General features: G+C 40.0%; 2 protein-coding genes and 1 long non-coding RNA gene across 4 annotated transcripts; 1 reads left to right on the plus strand and 2 right to left on the minus strand.

Moving 5' to 3' along the window:
- Positions 1-1,414: 1,414 nt before the first annotated feature.
- On the minus strand, positions 1,415-3,226 carry LOC125139980. Its single transcript, XR_007139168.1, has 2 exons — positions 2,263-3,226; positions 1,415-1,939 (listed from the first exon to the last, which is right to left on the minus strand). It is a non-coding gene; the product is annotated as an uncharacterized LOC125139980 (long non-coding RNA).
- Positions 3,227-4,257: 1,031 nt separating this feature from the next.
- On the plus strand, positions 4,258-7,836 carry loxl5b (lysyl oxidase-like 5b). Its single transcript, XM_027150778.2, has 7 exons — positions 4,258-5,694; positions 5,784-5,892; positions 6,161-6,298; positions 6,422-6,578; positions 6,673-6,768; positions 6,860-6,975; positions 7,174-7,836. Exons 1-7 carry the CDS (start codon positions 4,806-4,808, stop codon positions 7,178-7,180), a joined length of 1,512 nt encoding a protein of 503 aa, XP_027006579.1. The 5' UTR covers positions 4,258-4,805; the 3' UTR covers positions 7,181-7,836.
- An 11,043-nt stretch (positions 7,837-18,879) lies between these two features.
- Positions 18,880-26,985, minus strand: si:ch211-178n15.1. 2 transcript variants are annotated; one of them, XR_003441185.2, is made up of 3 exons: positions 25,158-26,985; positions 22,973-23,749; positions 18,880-19,516 (listed from the first exon to the last, which is right to left on the minus strand). XR_003441185.2 is itself a non-coding variant. In XM_027150800.2 (3 exons), the coding sequence occupies exons 1-2, from the start codon at positions 26,175-26,177 to the stop codon at positions 23,117-23,119; spliced, it is 1,653 nt and encodes a 550-aa protein (XP_027006601.2). In that variant the 5' UTR covers positions 26,178-26,985; the 3' UTR covers positions 18,880-19,516; positions 23,115-23,116. The 2 variants fall into 2 exon arrangements, 1 of the variants encoding a protein (XP_027006601.2); XM_027150800.2 differs by having other exon boundaries at positions 23,115-23,749.
- Between the last annotated feature and the right edge of the window lie 457 nt (positions 26,986-27,442).

Below are 27,442 nucleotides of genomic sequence, written 5' to 3' on the forward strand. Positions count from 1 at the left end.
GGGGTAAATGGTGGAAAAGCATTCAGATTCGCTGATAAACTCTATAAATAGCCACAATCTGGGACATCTTGGTCTTTATGAATTTATTTCTATAATAATTATTAATTAGGTTGTTTGTTCATTTTATTGTTCATTAATAGGCTTATTTGACCAGTTGTTAAGGATTTAATTTTACATATGGTTCATTAATGCTGAAGTTTAGGGTTTGCTAGTGTTAATTAATGCTATACACTCTTAAGGGTCCTTTAGTTGTTCCTCTGGCAAAAACCTACACTGAAACCCATGCTACTAAAACTGTTTTTCTCTTAAAAATTCTTTCAAAGCTTTTCAAAGACTGTAAATATTAGTTAAGTATGTCTTCATGTCTAAATATCTAAATATGTTATCGCTGTATCTTCTTTTCATTCACAGATTAACAAAGTGTAGGTCTCTTTGTTTATGTAGATCAAGCTTTCCAAAATGATTTAGAAATCGAAAATGACATCACAATCTGTTCAAAGCACATTTTGATTTTGTGCATGGATTACAATGTATTTGCATATGATCGGCAGTATTTGGAGGTCTTGTAGCATCCTCCTTATTTTCTTGCCCCAAGAGGCAAACTAAGCATTCGTTTCTGATTTATTAAACATTTTATTTAGGATACATCCTTCACGTTATATTTATGACAAAGCTGATGCAGCACGTGTCCATGTCTCATAGCCTGGCCATAGTAAAAATCTTACAATCTGTGATATGTGAGGCGTGTGCTAACATTTCTCAATCTTGTGACAGCTGTGCCAACACAGAATATCACATTCATCTTCTGTCATATGATATTGTGCTGCTGGTTATTTTAGAAAGTCGCTTATGAGTGAATTGCTTTACAGTGTATAACTTGTTAATCAGCTGTAAGGATAGATATGTTAAGTGCATGAGGGGAAGCGATGGCTCAAATGGTTTTAAAATCAAATCCTAGGCCAATTTTGGGTTATTAATGTTCATCATCTCTGCCCAATTGCAAATCCCTTCAGATAAAAACATATCCCAAATGAATACATGTGAATATGCATGCATGTACTGTATGTAATATAATATATTATTTCTCTAAAAGCCCATATAAACATTGAATCAAATCAGTGTGTCAGTGTGAGTTTGACACAAGTCAAATGACTTTTGGAGCAGATGTTGACAGCCGAGTTGAGAGAGCAGGTTCACCATTGATTAAAGTTTGGCTGAGTTGCTTTTGTTGGAGCCCTTGTTCCCAAAAGCCAGTCATCGGTGCTCCTAATGACAAGTCACTGATCACCAGTGTTCCAAACAACCAATCGGTTAACACGATTATTTGTCCCACCCATGCATTGATTTGGTCTTGTCTTCTCAGCAATATTTTATATAAGTATGTCATGCCATTCATAACCATTATCTTTGTGTCTTTTTTTTTAATAGTATATTTATTAATTTATTTATTAATTTGATCAAACTTAAATTCTGGCCCAAGTCTCTTCAGAAAGTCTTCCTTCTTTCATGTAACACATTTTGTTATGAAATGATCATGACAGCTTATCATATGTCATTTGGTGTATTTAAGAGACTTTTATGAGCATGTTTTACATGCTTTTCCCTTTAAGAGTTGGCAACACTGGATCATATGGACAAAATGATTAATAATCCTCTGAGCGAGTGTTTAGAATGTTTCGGTATCCCAAGATGAACTCGCAGAATAACTCAAAGCTTCGTTTGCACATTTTCTCACCTGCCGTAACTCCATATGTTCAGAAGGAAAGTAAAGGTGACCTTCAGCCCACAGGTCGCTATCATTTAGCTGGTAACTTCTTGTTTCTTTACGTGGCTTCGGGCGTATAGAGAAATAAAGCAAGAATATTCCTTTTGGGGGGATATCTTAAGACCATCTTCATTTTAATCTCACATGAGGCAAAGATGTGTCGCTCTGGATAACCTAGGTTCATGAAACGAAATTATTTCAGTGTAGAAACATATTAGATTTATGTCGGGAGCATAAGGGGATTTTTTTTCAATATATATATATATTCATACGTTTTATTTCACAACACAATGTTATTGACCAGGAGTTTCAAGAAGACATTTCGATACATTTTATTTCCAATATTTGAATATATTTTATTTCCAGTAACTTGCAATCGTTTATTTACTACAACTGACAGCCTCCAAACGTTTGCTTGTGATTGGATTTTACTCATATTTTTCTTGGTCCACTTTTAGATACACAATTAAACACTCAATGTAATATTTTATACTTACTGTAGTCTACATTGTATCTTAGTGTCCAGCTGGAGGGAAGTGTCTTGAGCCAAACAGTTCTTCTGGATCCGCACTTCTTATACACTGTAAACTTGGACGGAAGAGGCGGTTCCGATGGTAATTTTGGAAGGAAAAAAAAACAGATCAGTTTGCAGGTTAATAATAGACTTCAGATGCTTGGTGTGCTCTTGCCCTATTTGGCTTGCAGCAGTAGGCCACCCAGGACAGGTGGAATTACTCGGTATAATATAGTGCAGAATAAATATGAGCTACAAGAATATGCAATACGAACATGATATTTTATTGCCTAGTTTTCTTTTGTTTTTAAAAACATCTATCCAGTTACTCTCTAATGTCTTTCTTCGGAATTCTAATGACACATGTACTGTATCAGGCTACTTGAGACCGTTCCAGGAACAGATGATACCGATGCGCATTTACGCACTGCTCTATATCCAATTATTATTTATTTAGAATTATTTATAGTAACTCTGTTCAGGATTTCGCTTGCCCCATATCATGGAAAGTTCAATATTTTGGCCGTGTAGGCATGACAGCAATTTATCACAGGGTTATTACAGAATAATCACACGATTCACACGCTTTTTTAAGGTACTTGACGTGCGGATGTGTCTGTATTTTCTCCTGTGATTTCTCAGGCGTTTCATTTATTGCCATGTGGTAGTTTTCCATGCAGCTTCAGACATTCAACCGGAGATTTTGTCTCCTTCCTTTCTGTTTAAATGGGCACACAGTGTTCACGTGGTGTCACGTGTCTACTTGAGTTCACACGTGCGGTTCGAAGGCGTGTTGTCTTTTTTCAACAAATTCACACAGAGGTGATTCACACAGAGGTGAAAATACTGAGATCACATAGGAAAGAGTCAAACCTTTCAGAGAAATCGTGTTGGATTCAGATATACAGATTTCCAATTGCAACGTTATCTGCAATTTTCCATGTTCAAGCCAATCTTTTTTCAGATTGATCTGATATTGTATGGGCTACACGTTATAATTGTTGTTCTTCAATAACTGAACATGTAGCGCCACCTTATGGGAGTCTGGTGAGAATCCGGTTAGATTTTTTTTTTTTTACCTTGCAGGGTCTTTACCCCTCGTCCTGAATGTCCTCATGTCCTGTGTTTTCCCTGCACGAAATCTATCAGAATTGGATGCCACCTAACCAACTAGCTGAATTAGTAGGGGATTAATAAATCTACTTAATTTCAGGACTAGTGTTTGGAAATGTAAAGATAGTCTGATGTATGACTTGAGGAGTTTTTCCAAGTGGAAAATCATAGACCAGATGGATCATAGCACGTTTAAAAGATAAAAGAAAGGTCAGTTTCTGGAATTCCAATTCATATCATCACTTTATTCCTAGAATACTATATGCCTGTGAAGCCTGTGTATGCGTGTCCCTTCTTGACCATTCATTCATGCGTCATAATGGAACCTGTGTTTATAAACACACAGTTTTCTGTTTATGTTCGTTCTACCTGTCACTAAGAGCCAAATATCCCGATCGTTTTTCATTCTGGATATTGACAGAAGATTCATTTATTCTTCTACATTCACAATCCATATCATGAGAATTCAGAATTTTTGTGGAAACTCGGAATGAGGCTTAATCTCAAATCCTTGGAAAATCTTTGTAGTCTTGTAAAAGAGGTAGCAAGAAATTTTTATTGTTCCTAAATTGCCCCTTTTCTGTGCCACTTTCACCACCAGTCTAAAATGGTTCTTTATAGGACACAGCATATTTTGTGGCATTTGACTCCCTTATCCAGAGCAACTTACAGAAGTGCTTTGAAATCTCTATAAATTAATACATAGATACAGATTCACTATATTACCTATATACACTTGTCCATATATATATAAACAGACTATTTTGTTGGACCAACTGTCTGTCAATTTCATTGCAATCCTCCCTAATTCCACAATTTTGGACCCTTCTATTAAAAAAAATGTGATCCTGAAATAAATGCTAGAATAAGGCTAGTATCCTACACCCTTGTGCAGCACAGAAACTTGTCAGTTAGGACCAGTTTTTACATGGTATTTAACACTGTAGTATGCGGTTTGGGACGTTGCCCAAAAGTTTAATAGAAGGAGTATTATGTTCAACGTTGGATAACAGGACAGTTCGTGGTCTGTGCAGATGCCAGCACGCAGACAACGTTCCCCATGTTGACAGACACGTGACGTAAAACTGGCGCCTGTGCGCAAAGTTTGCTTCGGGTCAATACAATTACGGGCCGGAATGATAGCATGAGGTGTACGTGGACTCGGGTGAGAAAGAGTTAAGTCAGTTTTCTCGACGGAGATGAACCCAGTCTGTGCATGCGTGTGTAAACTACATCGTTTTTGACAAAAGACCGGCCGGCGCTCCCTCTTCTAGTTTCCTGGAGGAGTTTCCTCCACAGTTCGGGGCAGCATTGTTGAAACCACTTGGTGGTGAAGTGGTGTTACCCTTCAGTTTAAATCTCTAGAAGGAAACGCATCACTTTAGGCTTTTAGATTCATCTTTTGTGGCCAAGATGGCAAAACTGATTGTTTTGCTTTTATGCTGCATGCTCGTCAGTTTGGTGTTTGGGCAGCACGCGCGGGACCGAGTCGGCCCGTGGACGCAAAGGATCCAGTGGGAGAATAACGGGCATGTTTACAGCTTACTGAGTACGGGAACTGAGTACCACTCACCCTTACACTCTAGGAGGGATTCTCGGGTGTACCTGAGCAGCCGAAGCCAGGCGGCCAGTCCCGTTCCTCCTGGAGAAGCTTTCGCTCACTACCGCGTAACGACGTCGCACTCAGGTTCCACGGCGTCCACGGCGTCCACGGTCATGGGACCGGACGGCAGACACCACATCCTGGCGAGCGGACGTGCCACGGGTGCTAGGTTCGCCCATCTGGTTGCACCGTTACGTCAAGGACTTGCAGGGGCACCAGGCGCAAGACGATACGCCACCGCCACCACAAACAATACAAATACAGCGTTCTTAACAGAATTCTCGGGTAGCGGCGTCCCCAGAAGACCAACCTCGACCACGGATGTTGATCATAGCGCCAACCGGGTGGCCGGGCCGCTTAGTACAGACATTCAAGAGCTGCACCCTGAAAGCGCAGTGCGCGCAAACTTGGAGAGTGCGCGTATGGAGAGCGTGAACGCGCACCAATCCTATCCATATCCTACAATCACTGGGGAGGAGAGCGTGGGTGATGTCGCCGCTACAGCACCTGGTCCACTCGGAAACAGCGAGGAAGAAGCGACACCCGACAACATGGTCGGCGACGACCCACGAAACCCACTGAAAAACCACAGGAATACCGTTTTCTATAATGTGTATCCATCAGGCAGACGGGCTGGAACTGCGCGAACGCGCCGTCCCCCGCCTGGAACTGGTTACGGCACGAGATATTTCCACAACGGTGAGCTGTGGGTCGGAACGACTTTAAAAACATTTTCCTACAGAAATGATGAATATAACATATAACACTTCACCTCGTTGTGTGTGCAGGTCTCCCAGATCTCGTGCCAGATCCGTACTCCATTCAGTCTGGCACCTACATACAGCGCATGCAGATGTATGCGCTCCGGTGCGCAGCTGAAGAGAACTGTCTCGCGCGGTAAGTCTTCCCTAATAAATTGTGTCCTACTAAAATTAATTCATGTATTCACCCGTGTGTTATTGGAAGTAGTCTAAAAACAATGCTGAAGTAATGTAAATCATTATCCAAGACATGCATAAATCAAATATTGCTTTTTCTTGTAACCAACAAAACGAATCAACTGTCTTTTAAAGATAATTAATCATTGTAGACCACACCCAGAAGACTCTATGTCCCCATTCCCTAATCCACCTGTTAATGTGTTATACTGTATGTTCTTTCTAAGGTCAGCTTATAGACCAACAGTTAGGGACCTTGACTACAGGGTTCTGCTACGTTTCCCTCAGAAAGTCCAAAATCTCGGCACAGCAGACTTTCTTCCTGTAAAACCCAGACACCAATGGGAATGGCACAGCTGTCATCAGTAAGTACTATTATACAATTACAGTTGTCCTGAAGAAGTGTTCAGCCAAATTCATTGTAAGACAGGGGACTGCCTGTAGGTTTAAATGTAATAAATACACCCTTCTTTGTGAACATTCCACAGGCATTACCACAGCATGGATGCGTTCAGTCTTTATGATCTGTTGGACATAAACACCGGCCGTAAGGTGGCAGAGGGACACAAAGCCAGCTTCTGTCTGGAGGACACTGGCTGTAACCCAGGCTTCCGCCGTCGCTACGCTTGCACTGCACACACGCAGGTAAACATACAAATATCACATAAACACAACCAAACACAAACGCGCATGAACAAGGAAATATATTCATAGAATACACTGATAACTTGCCTTGTAGGGTTTGAGCCCTGGGTGCCACGACACCTACGCTGCCAACATTGATTGCCAGTGGATCGACATCACGGATGTTCCTCCGGGTAACTACATCCTTAAGGTGAGAAATGTGCTGCTTATTGAATTTGACACTCAAATATAACCAGTGACACAAAAGATTTACAGTATTGCAAATATTTTAATGTTTGTAGATCACAGTTAACCCAAACTATCTGGTTCCTGAGTCTGATTTCTCTAACAATGTGGTGCGCTGTGAGGTTTTCTACAGCGGTCATCAAGTCCAGACTCGACACTGCAGGATAACCAGGTGAGATGAACGTTTCTCATTGGATAATAATTCTTACGTTGATCGTTATTAATCCCTCACTAGTTTTTCATTCATTTCGCTTCACTTGGGGGATTGATATTTGATTCAACCTAAATGTTTCATTCTGCTGCTGGATTATAATTACAATATTTTCATACTTTAAAGAATTAGAGACTGATTCATCATTTTTCCTCACAGGAACTAAAATCTTGGACAAAACTTTTCCTTCATATTTCTCCTTATTTTGTAAGCTGGAAAACTAAGTCATTCCTTTCATTAGAGCATTCAACAAAAAAAAAAAAACTTGAAATATTGCTGGAATAACATGTTATACTAGTTGTACTGTATGTTTGTTATTTGCTTTAAATATTTTTTTTTTCATTTGTAGTTTAATAGAATATAGATTGCAGTATTAGAATTCAAAAAATGCTCATTTTTGAATGCTTATTTTTCTAATACCTTTTATTTATATCCTGTTGTTATGAATATGTGCTTTGTGTTATTTGATGTGTATAGACAACTGCTTTTAAATTCTTTGTATTTATTACACATGAATCTGTAAAGGTTTGGTGTTCTTCCGTTTGATTCTATTTCATTTTAAGACCTGAGTATTTTTTTTTCTACTTGTGTTTAATTTCGGTGACTCCAGTGTAGACCACTAGAAAGGGTAACTACATGAAGTATTTCATTCATGCTGTGTAAGAATGTGAGGCAGCATCCAAAAAAGAAAAAAAAAACAACAACAACCATGTAGTCTGACTGCGTGTGATTTCCCAATGCTTTCATTATTACCAGAGACATTCCATGGTCTGAGGCTGTTTCCCTGATACACAATAAACATTACAGACTCTAATACTGAAACTGAGTTATGTTTCTTTTGGTATTTAATTATAACCTCACCGAAGCCTGTTTTGCCTGTTTGAATGAACTATCAGGGCTGAAATAACAGGCATATTGGACAGGCTGATTAAAATGAAGTCTGACCAAGGACTTAATTGGTTGCGACCTTGTTCATTGTGATTTTTGTTACACGGTGTGTATTTCTATTGCTGGTAGATGTTAATGATTCCATTTTTTCATTTCCAATGATTGAAATCAAATCAAAATCAAATTCACACTTATCTCTCATTCTGAATAAAAGGTCAACTCTTCAGAGGCTCTTCACCGATGAAGGCCAAATAAATATCACCACATAGCTTTCTAAATAAAATGTAACTCTCCTAAACACACATACTGTACCAGAACTCTATATGTCTGTTATATGTCTCAATTTCTCTGCTTATTTACTACAGTATAACTCTGGGTTTGATTGTATTGAATGTAACATAATGATTTCATTATGTTGGTGAGAAGAACCTGGATTTCTATCCATGCCGGTTGTAAAGGTTAGTGATGTAAAATGCAGATGCAGGCTGTCTGACTGTCTGCAGACAGGACTGTATGTGGATCAGTGTGTTTGCTCACAGTGACTCGTGAAGACTGAGCTGGGACAGTATTAAAGTGCCTTGCTTTGTGTCCTCCATGACAGAATGAATCTCACACACACACACACACACACACACACACACACACACACACACACACACACACACACACACACACACACACACACAAACACACACAAACACACAAACACACACACTTTCTCACATGCTGAACAGGATTTACATCATAATTTGGGGTATAACTAGTGTCTGATGACCCGGTATTCGAGTTCATATGGCTCATGCTCTGTAAAATCACATTCATGCAACCATGCTCTTGTTGAAATCATTAAGCAGCTCATAATTACACCATTATGCACCTCATCAGTTTAATAGAAACCCAATAATATGAAGGGAGGGCAAAAGCCAAATCTAAGACTAATGAGAGCAGCACTTAAATAGAGCACGGTTTGTCCTGGCCAGCTAGAAGCTGAAGCTCGTCCAGAATACCCTCCTTTTCTGTTTTTAAAGATGTCTGGAAAATCCCCCTCGTTTTCTTCTCCTTCTTCCATTCTTCCCCAGCTCTGTATTCCTGCCTAATATTGACTCATAAGGACGCCCGGTCTGACTGGCGGATGAGGCCCCATTTTCTCCTGCCGCTATTTACGATAAATATGGCTTACGTTGCGCAAAAAAAATCACTCTTTCCTTGATGTCAATAGAGAGTCCTGCAAAGGGTCTCTTGTAGTAATGGGGAACTTGCCACAAGGCATGTTGCACAGTGGGCTTTTGCACTGGAAGACAAGGAGCTGTTGAGTGTGTTATTCTGTGTGCGTCAGGAGCTGCCCATGGTGAGCTTCTCTCAAATATGTCACGCAGGGGAGAAGAAGGAGGTTGCTGTTTGTCCAGCTGCCCATGGCCACCTTAGAAGGAAGAATCTGCTCTAAGTCTGAGCCTGTCCTCTTCTGTAAAGTGCAACGATAAACATACTATACACTTACTGTATAAGATGAAGCACTTTTATCCCTCTGGATGTTTTGTACCTGAGATGTTTTGTGTTGTGTATGATGCTGTTCATCACCTAAAGTGTATGGATATCCCGACTAGCTATAAATTCCTGAATAGCTTTATTCTGTCTCTAGCTAAAACCGATCTCATGCCAAAGCCATAGAGTGCAGTTTTCTAAAACCTCATTTCATCCACATCCAGTTTTACAGTAATGTCATGCAGACCTAGCCCTGTTGTAGACAACACAGTATGACATCCTGTCATTTCTAATCACGAACAAAATTTTGCCATGTGGCTGAACACTCTTAGAACATCAGCTATCACAGTCCATGCAGATGATCATGTAGTTTCACTAAATTTTGAGCTTTATAATAGACTCTCCTTTTCAGATTTTGTGTGAAGGAGGTGTCATCATCTCAAATTACACAAAGTGACAATAAATTGCTTTTCCTTTTAACCGTCCAGAGCGGGGGGGATATTTAAGGTAAATATTTGGGGTTAGATAGACTTTCATTACATGTTGGCTATAACAGACTAAAGGAGTAAAACATTGATTGATTAAACAAGTGAGCCTTGATTGATCAACTACTTTTAGGGTAAGTAGGAAAGTGCATAAAATTAGATTACTACCGCTTTGATGGGTGTTAATGCCTCACAGCTTCAGTGTCTCTGGTTCAATCCTGAGGTCAGGGTTCTTTCTCTGCATGTTCTTCCTGTGTTTCCTTTGGGTTCATGGCACTGGGTGGATAGGATAAGATATATTACTCTGTGTTGCTAAGATCGATACAATATGTGACAAAAAAGGTTTTAACCGGAATTGAATCATGCTGTATGTGTGTTTGCATTTAACCTGGTCAATGCACATTTGTGTGTCTGTCTGTGTGTGTGTGTGTGTGTGTGTGTGTGTGTGTGTGTGTGTGTGTGTGTGTGTGTGTGTGTGTGTGTGTGTGTGTGTGTGTGTGTGTGTGTGTGTGTGTGCACACGTGTTTGCATTTAACTTGGTTGCTATACATTTGTGTGCGTGCATGACTGTGTGTATGTGCCTGTGTTTGCATGTAATATATACTGTATATGTGTGTGTGTCTATGTCTAAATCAGTGTGTGTGTGTGTGTGTGTGTGTGTGTGTGTGTGTGCGTCTGTGTGTACATGTGTTTGCATGTGACCCGACCACTGTCTATTTGTAAGTCTGTGTGTCTGTATGTGAGTATGTGTGTTTGTGTGTGTGAATGTATGTGTTTTTATGTGTATGTGTGTGTGTATATATGTGTGTCTATGTGTGTAAGTGTGTGTGCGTGTGTGTATGCGTGTGTGAATGTGCATGTGCATGTGTTTACATGTAACCTGATCACTGTCCATTTGTAAGTCTGTGTGTGTGTATGTGTGTGTATGTGTGTGTGTGTGTGTGTGTGTGTTTTGTATGTGTGTGTGTATGTGTGTGTGTGTGTGTGTGTGTGTGTGTGTGTGTGTGTGTGTGTGTGTGTGTGTGTGTGTGTGTGTGAGTGTGTGTGTGTGTGTGTGTGTGTGTGTGAGTGTATGTGTGTGTGTGTGTGTGTGTGTGTGTGTGTGTGTGTGTGTGTGTGTGTGTGTGTGTGTGTGTGTGTGTGAGTGTATGTGTGTGTGAGTGTGTGTGTGTATGTGTGTGTGTGTGTGTGTATGTGTGTGTGTGTGTGTGTGTGTGTGTGTGTGTGTGTGTGTGTGTATGTGTGTGTGTGTGTGTGTGTGTGTGTGTGTGTGTGTGTGTGTGTGTGTGTGTGTGTGTGTGTGTGTGTGTGTGTGTGTGTGTGCCAGCACTGTCACTGGCACACTGTTTTACACACAGAGCAGAGAAATTCCTCAGCCCCTGAGTCAGCACAGACAAGAAGAGGAAAGGGATAAAGCCTGATCATCGTCAGTAGTGATAACATCCACAGGGCTGACAGTGTGTACAACTCAGACACAAAGACTAACATACAGCATCCACGTTTAGCACAGTTCACAGCTGTATGCATGTTCTCAACCATGTTACAGAAAGTAAACCGTTTAGGGCAGTGAGACAGCTTCTGTCTGCTCGACAGCTATAAACACACTGTGATTTTTCCTTTCCTAATTGGAATAAGCCTGTAATTATTTACTGAAAACATGATTTATTAGGGAGCACTGGTTGGAGACTGTGCTTGCTAACACAAGAGCCTGGTGTTTTAAAATGGTCGTGTTTAAACTGGTACTCAATGAGAGACATTATCTGTTTAAAAAAGGAGAGGAAAGAAACGACATGAATCGACAACCCAAAGTTTCTTTAAATATGCTTTTTAGCAAAGTCCAAAAGAATGTTTGTCAACTTCATTATGGATTTAGTTGTATTTATTCCATGGTCAGGTAATGAGTTAAAGGAAGAAGCATCAGGTCTGTCAGTAAGGTGCCACAAGAAGGTACAAAAACAGCTTCAGACACTAAAGTATCAGAGACGTATCGGAGAAAAGGATCATCATCCATTCCATCCATTCATCTATACCGCTTATCCTACTGGGTCATGGGGAGAATAGTATTTAGATCATTCGTAGTTTTCACAATCATTCAAAAACTGTTGTGATGGTGATAGTGATAGTGATAGTGATAGTGATGGAGACTGCTGTTTAACATATCAATATTTAAATCATTTACATCCTCATCCATCTTTTCAGTGAGCCTCTTGAATGGGGGCGGGGTCATCCTGGAAGAGACCACGCCCATCAGGATAGAAATGTTTCATCATAAGAAGCACTTTGTTTTGTTTGCAATGAAATTTCCTTCTAAGGAAGCAGGTGAATCCAAAGCATGCTAGCAAAATGCAACCACAGCATACCACTTTTTTGGGGGTTTTATTTTTTGTCACCCATCCGTAGAGCTTTTTCACACAGTGTGTGATGGTGTACTCATCAAATTCTCCTCACAGGAAGCAGCTATGTGCCAAAACCAGCCAGGATGTTTGCTTCTCCTCCTTCTCCGCAGGTACAACACCAAAATCAACTTTTGGTTAACTTTCTGTCTACATGAACTCATATGTGGGTGAGAAACCATAATGTTCAGGGTGTGGAGGAAACCCAAATATGCTCGGACTCTCCCACTCTGTCCTTCTGACATAATAAACATAGGGTTTAAAAAAAACACACTTGTATTTTTGGCTTTTTTGTATTTTCCTTCAGTCTAACCTGTTTACAGAAAACACGAATATGCCCAAGCTTCTTATTATTTATTGTTGATTTATTGTTGGTCAATTAGTCTGTTTTAGAGCACTGTTCACTCTATTTACTACAGGCTGCATTTTATTACAAGAGTGTTGGTGCTTTTCCAACCACAAAGTACAACGTTATTTTTATCTTGATGTTTACATACTACAGCAGGAACTACTGAAAGAAAAAAAAAGAAAAAACAGCCAGTTGGATTGAACCTGCTTCATTAAATGTGCCCTAAAACTGCTGTGTATAAGATTATTTGATAAGCCTAATTAAAAAAACACAAAGGTTTCTCAGGTGTTGGCCGCTAATGGTAGAATCCTTTCCAGCCTACTGTAGCCGTTTAGCAAATAAATAGGGCTTGAGAACACAAATCAGATCAAATAACAAAATTATACAGAGAACACCTAGAAACCAAATTGGGGGCACGGTGGCTTAGTGGTTAGCACGTTCGCCTCACACCTCCAGGTTTGGGGGTTCGATTCCCGCCTCTGCCTTTTGTGTGTGAGAGAGAGAGGTTAGAAATGTACAGACTGCTGAGGTAACAGGTGACAGACAGAGTTCACAGAGCTAGCTCACTGTCTAAGAGACAAAACTGTTTTCTTCTTTACTTGACAGTCATGATGATGCACATACTGTAATACAGTGATAATTCTCATCACCTGAGTGGCGCAAAAGCAAAGGAGAACATGAGGAGATCTTAATGATGGGACTGGAGACAGATCCTTATTTTCTCTTAATTTCCCTAGGCCATATCCCAAACCCAATTGTTCAGCCTTCTAAACTTTAAATGCCCAAATCTACATATTTAAATATTGATTATGAGCTATGTCTAATTTCATCGACATTACCTAGATACCATGCCTTGCAGATCAAACACCGACCGGAAGCCATTAAAGGTGTTGTGAAATATTTGTGCTTAGCATTTCTGGTGCTAATTACCTGGTTGATGTTGTGTTCTTGATATTTTTCCTTACTGTGAGAAGTAAATAGTCATTGCTAGTGCAGATGTGATATTTGCTCATCAGAATAAAAGAGCAAGAGCTTCTCACACAACATTTTATGACATATATCCAAACACTTGAGCTAGTTAACGCTTGTTAACCCTGAATAAACAGAATCCTGGGTTATCTTGTTTCACACTGCTTATACTTTTTAATAATTAATCCTGGGTAATTATAGTCCTATGTTTCACACTGTACATTCCTAAAAGCTCTGGTAACCTTTTTATTTATGGCATAGTGCATATTTACAGTGTCAACAATCGTGATTGGATAAATACTACGTACAGACGTTTAAATAACGTCTTGTCTCGCTTTTCCGTATCTTGTTCGAAAATCTGACTGAAGCTGTGACTCAGTGACACATAAAGTGAAAATTTTCAGTCAATTCGTTTAGATCATCGGTGTCCAATCTTATCCAGAAACGGCCAGTGTGGATGCAGGTTTTTATTCCAACCAAGCAGAAGCCACACCAGAGTCTACTAAAAGACAAGAACAACTGATTAAACAGGTGGAATCAGGTGTGGCTTCTGCTGGGTTGGAATGAAGACCTGCACCCACACCGGACCTTTGTGGATAAGATTGGGCACCGCTGACCTTTGTGGATAAGATTGGATACTATTTTTCTGACTTAACCTACTGTTCCTTTTCACTTCACCTGAACTACTGTTAACACAGCACGAGATACCGGGCACACGCTGTTCAGTTTCTGATTGGGTTTCTGAATGGTGTTACCACATACTGTATGCCATGCTAACCCTGCTTCTGACAAGGCTTTCATTAAGCTGGATAAAAAGCGATCCTTAACACCAAACGTTCCTCCTGGGTAAAACGTTGGAGTTAAAACGATGATAATCCAAGGTTATGCAGTGTTGTAATGTAACGAAGTACAAATACTTCGTTACTGTACTTAAGTAGAAATTTCACGTATCTGTACTTTACTTCGCTATTTAAATTTATCTTTAAATTTATGTCAACTTTCACTTTTACTCCACTACATTTCCTAGATAAAATGTATACTTTTAATCCGTTATATTTCCTCTAAGCATCTTCGTTACTCGTTACTACAAAATAAAATCAGATGAAATGTGTGCGACTGCAATAAGGGAGGTTTGGCGAGTCACTGCTCCTAGATTGTATTACGCACGTCCGCGCGCTCTACGGAGAAGCACAGGTACGCGCAGCGTGCACGCGCATTCAGAGCTGGAGGCGTTTATTTCTAACGGTAATCGGCGGAAAGACGCAAATACGGCAACCAAAAGCAGTAAAATTTCACTATTCTTATTACCAGAGTTGTAGCACAAACAAAATATTAATGCAAACAATCCATTCAATACTAAATAAAAATAACATTTATTGATTTGGACTTTGTCTTGTGAATATTTGTTTATGAATGACTGCATTCATTGGACACACTGTTCGTAGAGAATGCACACATACATGAACTGATTTGATTTAAGACTGGCATCATTACATCATGCATAAAATTTTAGTGTCCACTTTTGCCATTTAATAATGCCATAACTTTTGGCTTACTATGTAGTCATATAATATATAATATAAAACTCTTCTTGTTTTAAATTCTCACTGAGGGCTAAAACCCCTAATGATGAAATCCTAGAACCGCCCCTGGTCTTATACCTACCTAAAATCACTGAAATTTTACTTTTTACTGTTACTTCAAATACTTCAGTACATTAAATATCAGAAAATTACTTTTGATACTTAAGTACAGTATATATCAGATACTTTAAGACTTTTACTTGAGTAATATTCTAAAAGGTAACTTTCACTTCTACCAATGTCTTTTTCTAGTACGATACTTGCACTTTTACTCAAGTATTGCTTTAACAATTAGGTTATGTGCAGTCATACTACATCTACAAATTCGGAAGCATGATGGTTTGATAGCATGAAAATGTAAAGTTTGAAAGCTGATCTGTTTGACTTTACAGATGTAGTGGACAGAGATGAACAGACTAAAGGAATAAAGCAATGCCTCATTGCTCTGTTTAGGTAAAGACAGAATTAATGAGGTAAAATGTTCGTCTCTTTGAATAAGTGGGTGTGCCAAATGGCAAAAATGTAAATGTAAATATCCAGGTAGAGATAAAGTGAGGGTTAAATCCTACTAGTGCTGTTATCAGCAGGGAGATGTGGGTAATGTTGAAAACCATTAGCTAAAGTGGACAAGACTAATATAGTGAGAATAAAAAAATATTATTCTTTGACTTCGTTGTTCTGTATAATGATTAATATGCGTGTTGTTCAGTGTCCAGTGTTTTTCCTTTAACAATTTAATTACCCCAAGAACAGAAAGAGAGAGAAATGACATCTTTGCAGGCTCCATCAGAGTCCTGGAGGTGCATAGACACTTGGTGTAACTCTTAGCACAGCCCTGTCATTCAACAACTCGTTGAACTCACGCATTCTCTCCTCATCGCTTTCTTTCTCGCTCTATTTTTCCTCCTCCTCCTCCTCCTCTCATCGCTCTCCTGCACTATGAACAGCCCGTCTGCTCAGAGCATCTCCAGGAGTTGCTCACCTATTCTTAGCCAGGCGAGACTAGAGCACTTGATTACTTTATTATTTTTGGGCCAAAGACTGAAGAAATCAGAGAGCTGGTTGTTTGAATGAACATTAGTTTTAGGGTGTTGTTTTTGGTGCAAACAGCAGTCTGACATTCCACAGGGATAGACATACCATTGTGAAAAGGAGAGAAGGAAAGTAGACAGAGAATTTATAAACACATCCATCTGTCTGTCGCACAGGACTACAGAAAAGAGAGCTAGATGCAGGGATATAACATGGAGAGGATAGATACAGGGTCAAATCCTGTCGAAATCTCGCCCTTACCTAATGCCTGAGGTATGAACTGAGGCCACTGAGTACACTGGTGTTTTGTGTTAGCCATCGCTTTCCAATTTTACAGCACCACTGCTCATTCACAGCCATGTTTGCTGTACTAAATAATTTCCTGCTTAGCTTTGAGTTGTAGAAATAAACACAAGGGTTCCGCATTGACTTTATGACGGTATTTATTTTTGGGGAACATTTGCTTATTTATTATTCCTCAAACAGGAATTTTCATTTGGATTCGAAGCATGAAATTCCATGCTTTTTATCGTGTCTTTGTTTCTGTAAATCAAATGGATATGAATTTATTATGGAATTAATGAAACGATCACTTTAGCAGGAATATTACGGGATTCATCAGATGCCAGTCTATGTAGAATTGTTGCATTCTTGTTAATCATGATTTAATTCTAGGCCTGTGTACTATAAACAAATCAGCGTCACACACCATTATTCAAAATGATTGTTTTTTTTCCAAGGTTCCTTTGGAAGCATTCACATCCCAAGTACTTTGAACCTCCTGCTTGTCTTCTTGCAAATTGGCTGAACGTGCAAAGTCAAATGAAATAATAACACACCCTTAATCTTTAATTAATGACACCAGTTTTGTTTCCAAAGGCAGCATGTGTATTATAATCGTATGACTGCAAAAATAAGCTGCATAGTTGGATCCAGATCACAGACGAAGAATAATTATTGTGTGCGCTGCACTGACCCTGAGCTCACATAACAGGTAGACACAAAGCCTGAGGCCCTGTCAATCTCATACATCATTCTCTCTTCTGCAGGACAGCAAGCGGGACCACAATGAAGGAACCTGCGGCCTTTATGATCTTTCCTATTTGACATTTGCCGCTTTCTCTGAGTTCAACAGTAATGATCGATGAGATTTAGAGGAAGACAGCACTTAGTGGGTTAGACGTTGGTTATAGAGTAAACACAAGTCTTGAACATCATGGACTTGGTTTGTTGTACTAGCATGTTGCCATTACTGTGGGATTTAGTGGAAAGCTTCTGTGGCAAAACATGCTGCATTTCCAAAATGATGAGCAAATATTTACAGCACTGTGGCCACATATGAGCTAAAACAATCTCCTCTTCCAAAAAGAGAAACCACGATTCACATGATGAGAGTTAAGGAATAAAGGATTACGTTGTAGGAAAATAATCCAATAACATAAAGTGTTTTATTCACATTACTAACTGCTAACAATTCATTTATAAGTATTATATTTGCAAGCATTAATAGTTGCAATTTGTATTGTTGAACATCCTTGAAACAGGTTAGTTTCTGTTAGCACGTACCTTATAGCAGCTGTAAATCAGTCCTCTTTTTCATACACGTGCACTGAACATGAGTACAGCTATCATAGAAAATAACTATATATGTATATACTGTATATGACTGGCAGGAGTTTAAACGAAGAATCATCTGCTCACAATTTCAAGTATTTGAAGTATATTAACAAGCACAAAAAACTGCATTACAAGTTGCTTCAGAAATGTTGGGGGAAAATGGCAGCAAAGTTGAGCATTTTTTGCTGAAACAACAAAAAAAATCAGTAAAAACCTGGAAATACTGAAAAACAGACATTCTATGACCAGTCCCTCGTTTCCTTTTTTCTTTTAATTTCTCTTTAATTTACTAAGACAAAAGGGATGAGAGATGAGAGAAAAACCAGAAAGTGTAAGGTCTTCTGCCCTGAAAAAAAACCTTCTGAGAGATACAAAGCTTTAACACTGGAGTCTCCTTCAGCTGTTGATAAATACACATCTCCTTACAGAAACCTTCATCATATTAACGATTATACGGATTTCAATCCAATAAATCCATTTCCATGGGGGATGAACAATAGCATCATAATATGGTTAGCTTTAATATTAAGGCTCTACTTGCAGCCTGACAGACAAGAAGCTGTGTTAATTATATTGCAGGTACAAAACATGGAGAAAACCTACACATTTTCATCCTTTTGCCCACATGTCAGTGGTTGGCCTGACGATTCACTCAGCACAGGCCTGGAACAGCAAAGTGCTTAGTTGTCCTCAGCAGAGTTGTTAATGTGTATCGCTTAGACACGTCAAGGTGTATATGACATTATCCTATACTATTACATATAGTTATTAAATATAACAAACTGTACTTGGTGGTGTGAGGATTAAGACACAGCCCTTTGTGCTACTGGAGTGGAAAGGTAGAGATCGGGAAGAGGGAAGAGTGAAAAAATTCTCATCCAAGACTTAAATAAATACAGACACAGACACTGTCAAGACTGGAGACACTGTACTCAACTGTGCAAATATTCTATAGAAGCTGTAGGTTTTCTGATATTACAGCCAGCAGCTTATTTTAAAACGTGAATACAAATAAGTCACTGTATGAATTTTGCTTGATTTGAAATGATGACATCAGTTTATCAGAATATGTTCCAAACTTCTCCTTTTTTATTTCTTATGTGTCATAATAGTTCAGGGACACTTTTATGGGCTCTAGCGCCCTCTTCTGGACATCATATATCAATGATACAGCATAAATACAAAACTAAATAAATCATGAACTAATCCCAGTATAATGTGAACGGCTTACAGACTGATGCAGAGACACAGGTTGGATATAATCCTTTTACACAGTTGGGTTTTGCTCTTAAAGATTTGAACAAACAATTAAAGAATAATAAAAGACTTCTATTTATTCTCTTTGGTCTTCTGAACAGTCCACTCACAGATTTCATATCCCAGGCAAGTTTTGTTGGATATGTTGCATAATATTTGGGAGTCTAGACTTGCTTTCCAGTTGAGCAGCAGCTTCTATCTCTGTAGAGATTCCTTTAAGGGGCAAAGAATCAGAGCTTGGATGACCAGTATGGATAAAAAGAGAGAGAGAGAGAGAGAGAGAGAGAGAGAGAGAGAGAGAGAGAGAGAGAGAGAGAGAGAGAGAGAGAGAGAGAGAGAGAGAGAGAGAGAGAGAGAACAGACCATTTCTAGTGCTTTCCATAGGAAATACTTTCAGTTCCAATAAGAAGTCCTTGCAATGCTGACGTGTCTCTTCTTTGTAGCATCCTGCAATAAAAAGACATTTAGAATACATCAGTGCTCATCCTTAAAAGCATTTTTTTAAGCACAAAAGCCTGTCACAATTATATCTAATTTTAAGCAATAATTGGGCACAGATGGTTAAGACATAAACACAAAAATCTCCAGATCCTGATGACCTAAATGCAGTTTCTGGGTGTAAATTGTATTGCATTTGTCATTGTGGGGACATAAAATGTATGACATTTGGCAAATGCTGTAAAGAACAAAACAGAGGTCACAGAGGGAGCTGTAAAGGCAAAGTTTGTGGCATGCAAATTACTACATTTAAAGCAGGAGATGCAAACATTTGAAGTGATTTAATTTTGATTTCTGTCATAATTAATAGCACATAGTTTTTGACTACTGTTAACATTTCCAAGTGAAAATGATTACCTTATTAATTTTGTGCTTAAAGACTTTTGTACGTAAAAGTCCATCAGGTATCTTAAGCACTAGTTTAACAGTCTCATCCATTTGTAGTTTTATCTCCTAAATTTGAGCAAAGGCTCACATTGGAGCCAAAAAATTGATGGCGCTACTGAAACGAAGGATGGCATTACACCAAGCCTGCTGTTGTTTTACACAATGATTTAAGAGTGTGATTAATGTATTCGGTGCTGGAGGACAGCAAGCTGATTAGGCAAGAGCTTTTCAGAGTGTTGCTTTTCCACGGTTTAAATGCAGCACCAAAGGTGCCAAAGCGTACATTTGGAACAAGTTACACTGCTTATAAAATGCCATCGATCAAAGATGTGAGTTAAAAACAGGTAGTCAGGACTAAAATAAATTTGCTTGGATGTCCTAACCACCTTTCACCTTTTTCACAGCAATCACAAATGTTCTGCCTCCTTATAGCATTTTAAAATGTTTAAAAACATATAGTTTCTTTTCCTAGATTATTTTCAGTTTTCACACAGTTCTGTAGGACTGTGATGTCCTTGAGCTATTGGTCTGTCTCACAGTTAGAAAAATTGGTCCTTACACTTACACTGTAACCATGGTAACCTGCCATGACAGCCAGATGTAACTCTTAAAACTACCTGGACACCTGCAGAATCCGTAATAATCGATTCAAAAGATTAAGTCAGCACCTCGCTTAGAATAGAAACTGAAGAGAAAAGAGTGTGCTTACAAAGGTACGGTGTGCTCTCTGACTAATGGTACTTATGTAAGGTTATTTTGGGGGCCTTTCATAGCTTAAATTACTGGAAAAAAAGGAGAGCCAGACAGACTGACAGAGAGACAAACAGAGAGACAGACAGACAGACAGAAAGAGGTAGATTATCACAATGTAAACAGTCTCTATGTGTTTCGGATTCATAAACAGAATAAACTTGTATGTTCAGACTGATGCCTGTTGCACATAATGTACTCCAGTCAGGTCTCTCGTTATAGTGACGTTAGACGTTTTGAAAAAACCAAAAGCATCCTGTCTTCTTTTGAATCATCCTAAGTGTCTGTACATCAGAGTGAGTCTAGAGAAGCAATAAGTGCAGTATCGTCAGGCCAAGTCTTTCTGAAAGGCAGCGTTTATTATACTCACAGCGCTCTGAAATAAAAAACCATCTCGGTTTATAGTCTTTTAAGCTTTCAGGGTTTTTTTTTTACAGCGCTCATATAAAAACGAAGATGAAAGTCGATACCGTTTTGTTTTCCTGGCCTGGACTTTAATTAATAGTGCTACTTTTAATTAACATGGAAATTAGACCTTCTAATCTCTTTATTTGGTCGTTCAGAAGTCAATGACAAAGCTAATTAGTGGTATGGTAGAAGGATGTTTTTATGCCACTGGTTTGACACAAGTGAAATATTTGCTCGAGTAAAACTATTCACGCAGTATTGTAACACAACGGCTCCTGGGACATTTGGAATGTTAACTCAATAAACCACAATCAGGTCAGGATACCAGAGCACCATATGCTCAGACACTCGTAACCATGTAGACTTTATGGTCTGTGTGGGCTACATGGTCTCTCTCTCACACACACACACACACACACACACACACACACACACACACACACACACACACACACACACACACACACACACACACACACACACAGGTCTCCTGTAAGACTGAGGGAAGTTAGATTGCATTTTAATGAATACCACCAGGAAATAATGAAATGTTCATAGCAGCCACTGCTGCAAAGGCAGTAATTTGTGAGGCCTAATGACTTAAAACCAGTTTCTTTATCTGGTCGAAGGTCATCGGACACTGAATAACCAGACTAAGCAAGTCTTTTTAGCATCTTCTAGGATGTTTGAACTGAGCATTTGTTTAGTTTATGTTTACTTCTCTATGCTTCCTGCTTTGGGTGTTGAGGCGAGTCATGTGTCTTCCCAGCTGTGTGCAACTACCATTTTGCAATGCAAATACTATACAAAGCCACCTCCTTCGGTCCATCACCGAGCCAGGTGGCGTCTAATCAAAACCAGACTGGCTGGAGAGTGAAAAATAGTTCGTCATAGCACATTCCTTCCACCAGAGGATGGCAACTAGTGTCTGCCAAACCTCAACCACTGTTTTCAAAACATGGCAGGGGAAAATCAGGCTCTTCCTTTTCACAAAGGATTGTTTTAAAAGTTTAAAGACTAAAACCAGAGTGATGCAAGATAAATGTTTAGCTTTTAAAATCCACCATTTCCTACCACTGCTAAGCTGAAGAACACCAAATACTTTCCAAGTGATTGTACCAGTGGGCATTATGTGATCCTTTCATTTAAACACGATCAATTTCCACGTGCTCATCAAACAGCATAATCAGTCTATGTCACAATTGATGCTTAAACTGAAGCAGAACATGCACCTTTTTGAACTTCATGCTCCCTTTTGAACTCTTCTTTTCTACTCGCAAATACTGTAAATAATCAATTTTTAGAACGTTTCTAAAACACGCTTGATTGCATACAGGATTGTTGAATAATATGGAAAGGCTGCATGCTCCAGGGCCTTAAGTAAGCCAATCTCCTTCACTGAGTTGATTAGCTCTGAAATACGCAGCGCTCACAACCACTGACTCGAGCATGCGGGAAAACAACAACACAAACAGAAACCTGAGAACGTCTAGGGGCAAACAGATGGAACAAATCATTCATGACTCACATTAGAACCATGTTCGCAGGCAAATGGGTGTTTTGCGTTTTCTCAAATAGCAGAGTTTCAGTTTCTGTAAAAATGATTCAACTTCAGCAACCTTCTCTGCTTCTCAGAATGAATGACTACAGGAGAAGAAACCTTGGTGATTTTGATTGTTTTTGTTCCTCGTTCAATATAAGCCACATACCTTTACAATGCTTTATCGGTAAATGGCATTAATTATAGTGCACATGGACATTTCCCCCTGAAGCATTCAAGAACTATGGCAACACACTCACAAATGAAAATACATATTCATACTAAAATTGACTTTTTGAGAGCACCCTTTGTCCACTCACCCTGTGTTACCTAACCATGATGCTGAGGGATAAAACATCCTATTTACGTTCTTTGTGTGTCTGTGTGTACTGTATGAGAGTGTGTTGTCCGCATAAGTGCAATCAGAGCTCTGAGGCAGTGGAACTTCCCCTGTCACCCCACCTTTACACCATGGTGGAGGTTAGCTGTTTCTGTTTTCCAGGGTAAGGAGGTGTCTTCAGGACATTTGAACCCTTTGAAGGTCCTTTGACCAGTCCGTTTTGTGGGTACGGTGGGGGTCTTTTAGTTTTAGCCAAGGTAAGCGGTGCTGGAGTGTAAGGGGGGTCAGGATATTTTGTATGATCGGTTCTGCTTCTGGGATGCTGGAGCTCTTTTACTTTAGTTCTGGGAGGTCTGGCTCGCAGGCAGTCTCCATTGGCAGTGCACTTTGTCTTCGGATGCTCCAGAGCAGACGCATGATTCATCTGGCTATTGTCTGCAGACTCAACAGTCATCAGACCATGAGCACGGGAGGATGGGTTTGTGTGGGTCTCCTTGGCAGGATGATTGTCAAGGTGAGCAGAAAACACAGCTGTAAAGCTATGGTCTAACAGAGAACGAGTGTGCTGTGGTCCAACACCAGTATGAGCGCTGTCTCTGTCTGGAGATTCTACTTCTCTGTTGACATTATGGACAAGTGCCACAACTCCAATACTTTTGGAGTGGTGCATGGATTCCTGTGGCAGACCATTGAACGGTCCTTGCTCCTCCTCTCCCAGGTCTATGTTGGAAGTCAGAACATCAATCTGTTGGACCACCTACACAGACAAACACAGTCATTGAAATGGATCACAACCTAATATGCTTAAAAGATGAACATACAATCAATGTTTATGAACTTACTTAAAAAAATAAAAGTGGAAATATCAGGCAAAAAAATCTTGACAACTCTTAAACAGCATAACTAGCACAATTATATATATTTTTTTTTTATCAAAGTTGAGACATTCCCTTAACTGTCAAATCAGATGGCATTCACGCAATGAATAATTATCTGCTAACACATTATGTCCAGCTATATAAATTCTTCCAAGAAGACTTACCTGACACAGCTTGTTAAATTATGAATTTTATGTCTAATGCTCTCGTAAATCAAAGCTATTTATCTGAAAGGATTCTAAAGTGAATCTCCTGCAATTTCGTAACTAGACATCATTAAAGAAAGGTTGCACCCTACCATTTCAACCCACCTGGTCTCAGCAACTCATCCGTTAGTTCTTTTTAATCTTTTTTCCCTAAAATTACCCCAAGCCACTTACTTGACATTTAGATAGCGACTTAATGAAGTCTATTTAAATGTGGCACCCAATTCTAAATAATTCATTCACTATTTCAACTCCTGTAGTCCATTAATCCTGATGCAGATCTACACAGAGCATAGATATCTACAGCTATTGATTTTTTCAGTGCTTCCTTTCCTAATGTCCAGCCTGAGACCTTCTTAAAAGAGTAATAGTCCAAACATCTGAAGTCAAAATAGCCCTCCACATGTGGAGTGACTTCCCTTTATTCTCTGGCCCAGATAATACCCAATTATACCTTACACAGATAAAAAAAAAATACCCATTAAGACATCCTAAAGATTTCCAGCATTGATGCACCATACCATGTACTGTAACAAGGAGAGGCTTTGATCATATCTGCATCTTTGTACATCTGTGTACATTTCCTGCTTGTTTTGGGCTGAACTCTTGTTCTACAGAGTTCAATGGTAGTTTATCTATCTTTGATTGTCACACTGGATTCATTACAAAGATGTCTTACAGAAAGTACACTTAAAGGTCATCAACACCAGCTGGCACTTGATACAGTTCTAATGATGACCAGGTTTTTCATAACAAGGCCCCTTCTTATAACGGACTTAATCATTGGCGAGATTAATACTAACAATAGGAGCAGTATGGCTTGTACTGTATATACGATTGAGAGAAGATACCGTGCAAACAGAGAGCTGAGAAATTGACGTCAAACAGCGGCTTAATTTTCGGATCACTAGCCCAAAACATTAACCCCTCTGCTTCCACTGTTACTATTTTTATTTTTAAAGTAAGACTAAGAAACTTCTTGAGTTAATGACTCTGAACATTAATATCTTCTACAATACAGACAACAGACATAGACTCTTAAAACCAAAAAGTTTACCTAACTCATAATTGCTTCTCTTACCTCTTTCATCTCTATTTGAACCTGTTTGAGACCACTGAGCACATCCTCTAACTCTGTCACCACTTGTTTGATCTGCTCACGCACTGTTCCCTGGTTTGTCCTGTGGTTGCTCCAGCTGCCCCCAACCTCTGACCTGTCTGTTTGACCCGGTTTGCTCTCTCCACAGTGGATTCCACTCACTGGCAGCTTAGGTCCTGATTTCTTCAAGACTGTAAATTTACTCTGGGGAACTTCTGTTGAAAAGAATGCCTTAGCTCCATTACAGTGGTTCTTGATAGGACTGCCTGGTCCATTATTCTCTATGTGGTGTCCATCATCATGACCCTCAAACGTAACATGCCTCCTTTCACAGTGCCCATTGCATCCAGATTTTTCTCTATTGTCCCATTCTAGCACTGGTAGATGTGTATTCTGGTGATAGTTCTCAATCACACAGTCCAAGTGATGCTCCTCTGAAACATTCCGAGCTTCCCTGTAGTACTGCTGGCTCCTGACCTTTGCCAGCATAGGGCCCCCATTAAGGGGGTGTGGTAGCTGATGATGGTGACATTCCCTCTCAGAGCCACAGTCACTATGTCTCCCAAGCCTGCCTGCCAGTCTCCCATCAGCGACCTCCTGCCCATGATGTGCCAGTGCTGCCCTCTCCCACACACATGTGGACGGAGGAAATCGAGGGTCCCATCTAGGAGCCATCACCTCCCTCCACAAGTAGCATGGTGGGCTGCACCTTTCAGAAACAGTGTAATGGCTTGGCCCCAAGTAGACCTGCCGTCTCTGCAGGTCATGATGGTTATGGCTCCCTGTCCGGTCCTCAAGTGTTTCCAGATCAAGAGGAAAGGGAAGAGACAAGTCTTCCTTCCACACGTGTGACCTTTGACTCGGCTCCAGCGGTGGGCAATGCACATCACTGAGCTGCTGCCTGTGATGTGCTAACAGTGGTCCCTGGTGTAAGCAGTGGTGGCAGAAGTCCTGGGGTGGATGGAGGGCACGTTGTCCGTTTGCTGCCTTCTCTGAGTGCATAGCAGTAAGAGACTAAAAGCCGCCCAGGCTGACGACTTACTAAACAACCAGTTACCTCCTCTCTCTTTCCCCACCCAGGCCATTCACTAAGACTGTTTTTCTCATCTGCGTAGTTCTTTTTCTTTCACTTCTCTACTGTATTTTGTTCTCTACTTCTCATTCTGTTCCCCTTTCTCACATGCTGTTTCTTTCAACTTCTCATCTAGCATTTTTCTCTCTCTCCGTTTCAAGACTCACCTCCCCCTTCCTTTCTTTTCAAACTTCCCCTTGTTTTCCCTCTTTTCTTTCTTTCTCTTTCCTTCTCTCCCTCTCTCTCCTCAACTTCTGTCATTTCCCGTATGCAGTCAGTGCTGTTGCCCTCTCTCCAGCAGTGGGGCCTCTTTCTCTCCCACCTCCCCCCTATTCTCTCACTCCATTGCAGCCTTTCCTGTACCTATCCTTCATTCTGTTTGTACTTTGTTGCTCCTTCTGTCATTTCCTCTCTCTATCTCTCCCTTCCTTTCTTTCCATTTCCTTAACCCTTCTCTGTACACTGTATAAAAGAAAATTCAATGAGTCAGTTCACCCCCTCCTAAACTCTAGCTCACGGGTTCTCCGCCTCTCTGTTGAGTTTCTACCTCCCTTTCCTCGTTTCTTTTTCTCTCAGAAAGTCAAAGTCGCAGCTCGTAAAGCTAGTGAGAGCAGTTGCCTCTCCATGTGAGTCCCAATTGCTTCCTTAGATCTCGCACACTCCTGCTCTGTCTCCCAAGCCCGCCTGCCACTCGCCAATTAAACACAGCCAGGATTCCACACTGCCTGAGACAGGGAGGGGAGAGAGAGAGAGAGAGAGAGAGAGAGAGAGAGAGAGAGAGAGAGAGAGAGAGAGAGAGAGAGAGAGTAGGTGGGGTTTCAAGCACCGCCAAGGCAGGCAGGATCTAACATGAGCGGGAGACAGAGAGATAGAGAAGGAGGGAGGGAAAGAAGGAGACACAATGCTTGTTCAAGGGGGATTTTCAAAATAACTCTTCTACAAAGCCCCTTTCCATACATGTTTGACAGACTTCAAAGCATCTGCGTCTGGAAATCTTGTTGTGATTCACAATATTTCCCCCCTGTGCCTATCTGATTCCAGGCATTCAAGAGACACTAATCCCAGACCACAACATGCTCACATAGAGAATTGTTTATCTCCATTCAGACTCTCTCAGCCGAATAAGCGGCAACATATCAAAGAAAAAAAGAAAAGTCGGATAAGAGGACATATTGCAAACTGTGAATTTGTATGA

Source organism: Tachysurus fulvidraco, chromosome 22 (assembly GCF_022655615.1).
Source record: "Tachysurus fulvidraco isolate hzauxx_2018 chromosome 22, HZAU_PFXX_2.0, whole genome shotgun sequence".
Taxonomy (NCBI): domain Eukaryota; kingdom Metazoa; phylum Chordata; class Actinopteri; order Siluriformes; family Bagridae; genus Tachysurus; species Tachysurus fulvidraco.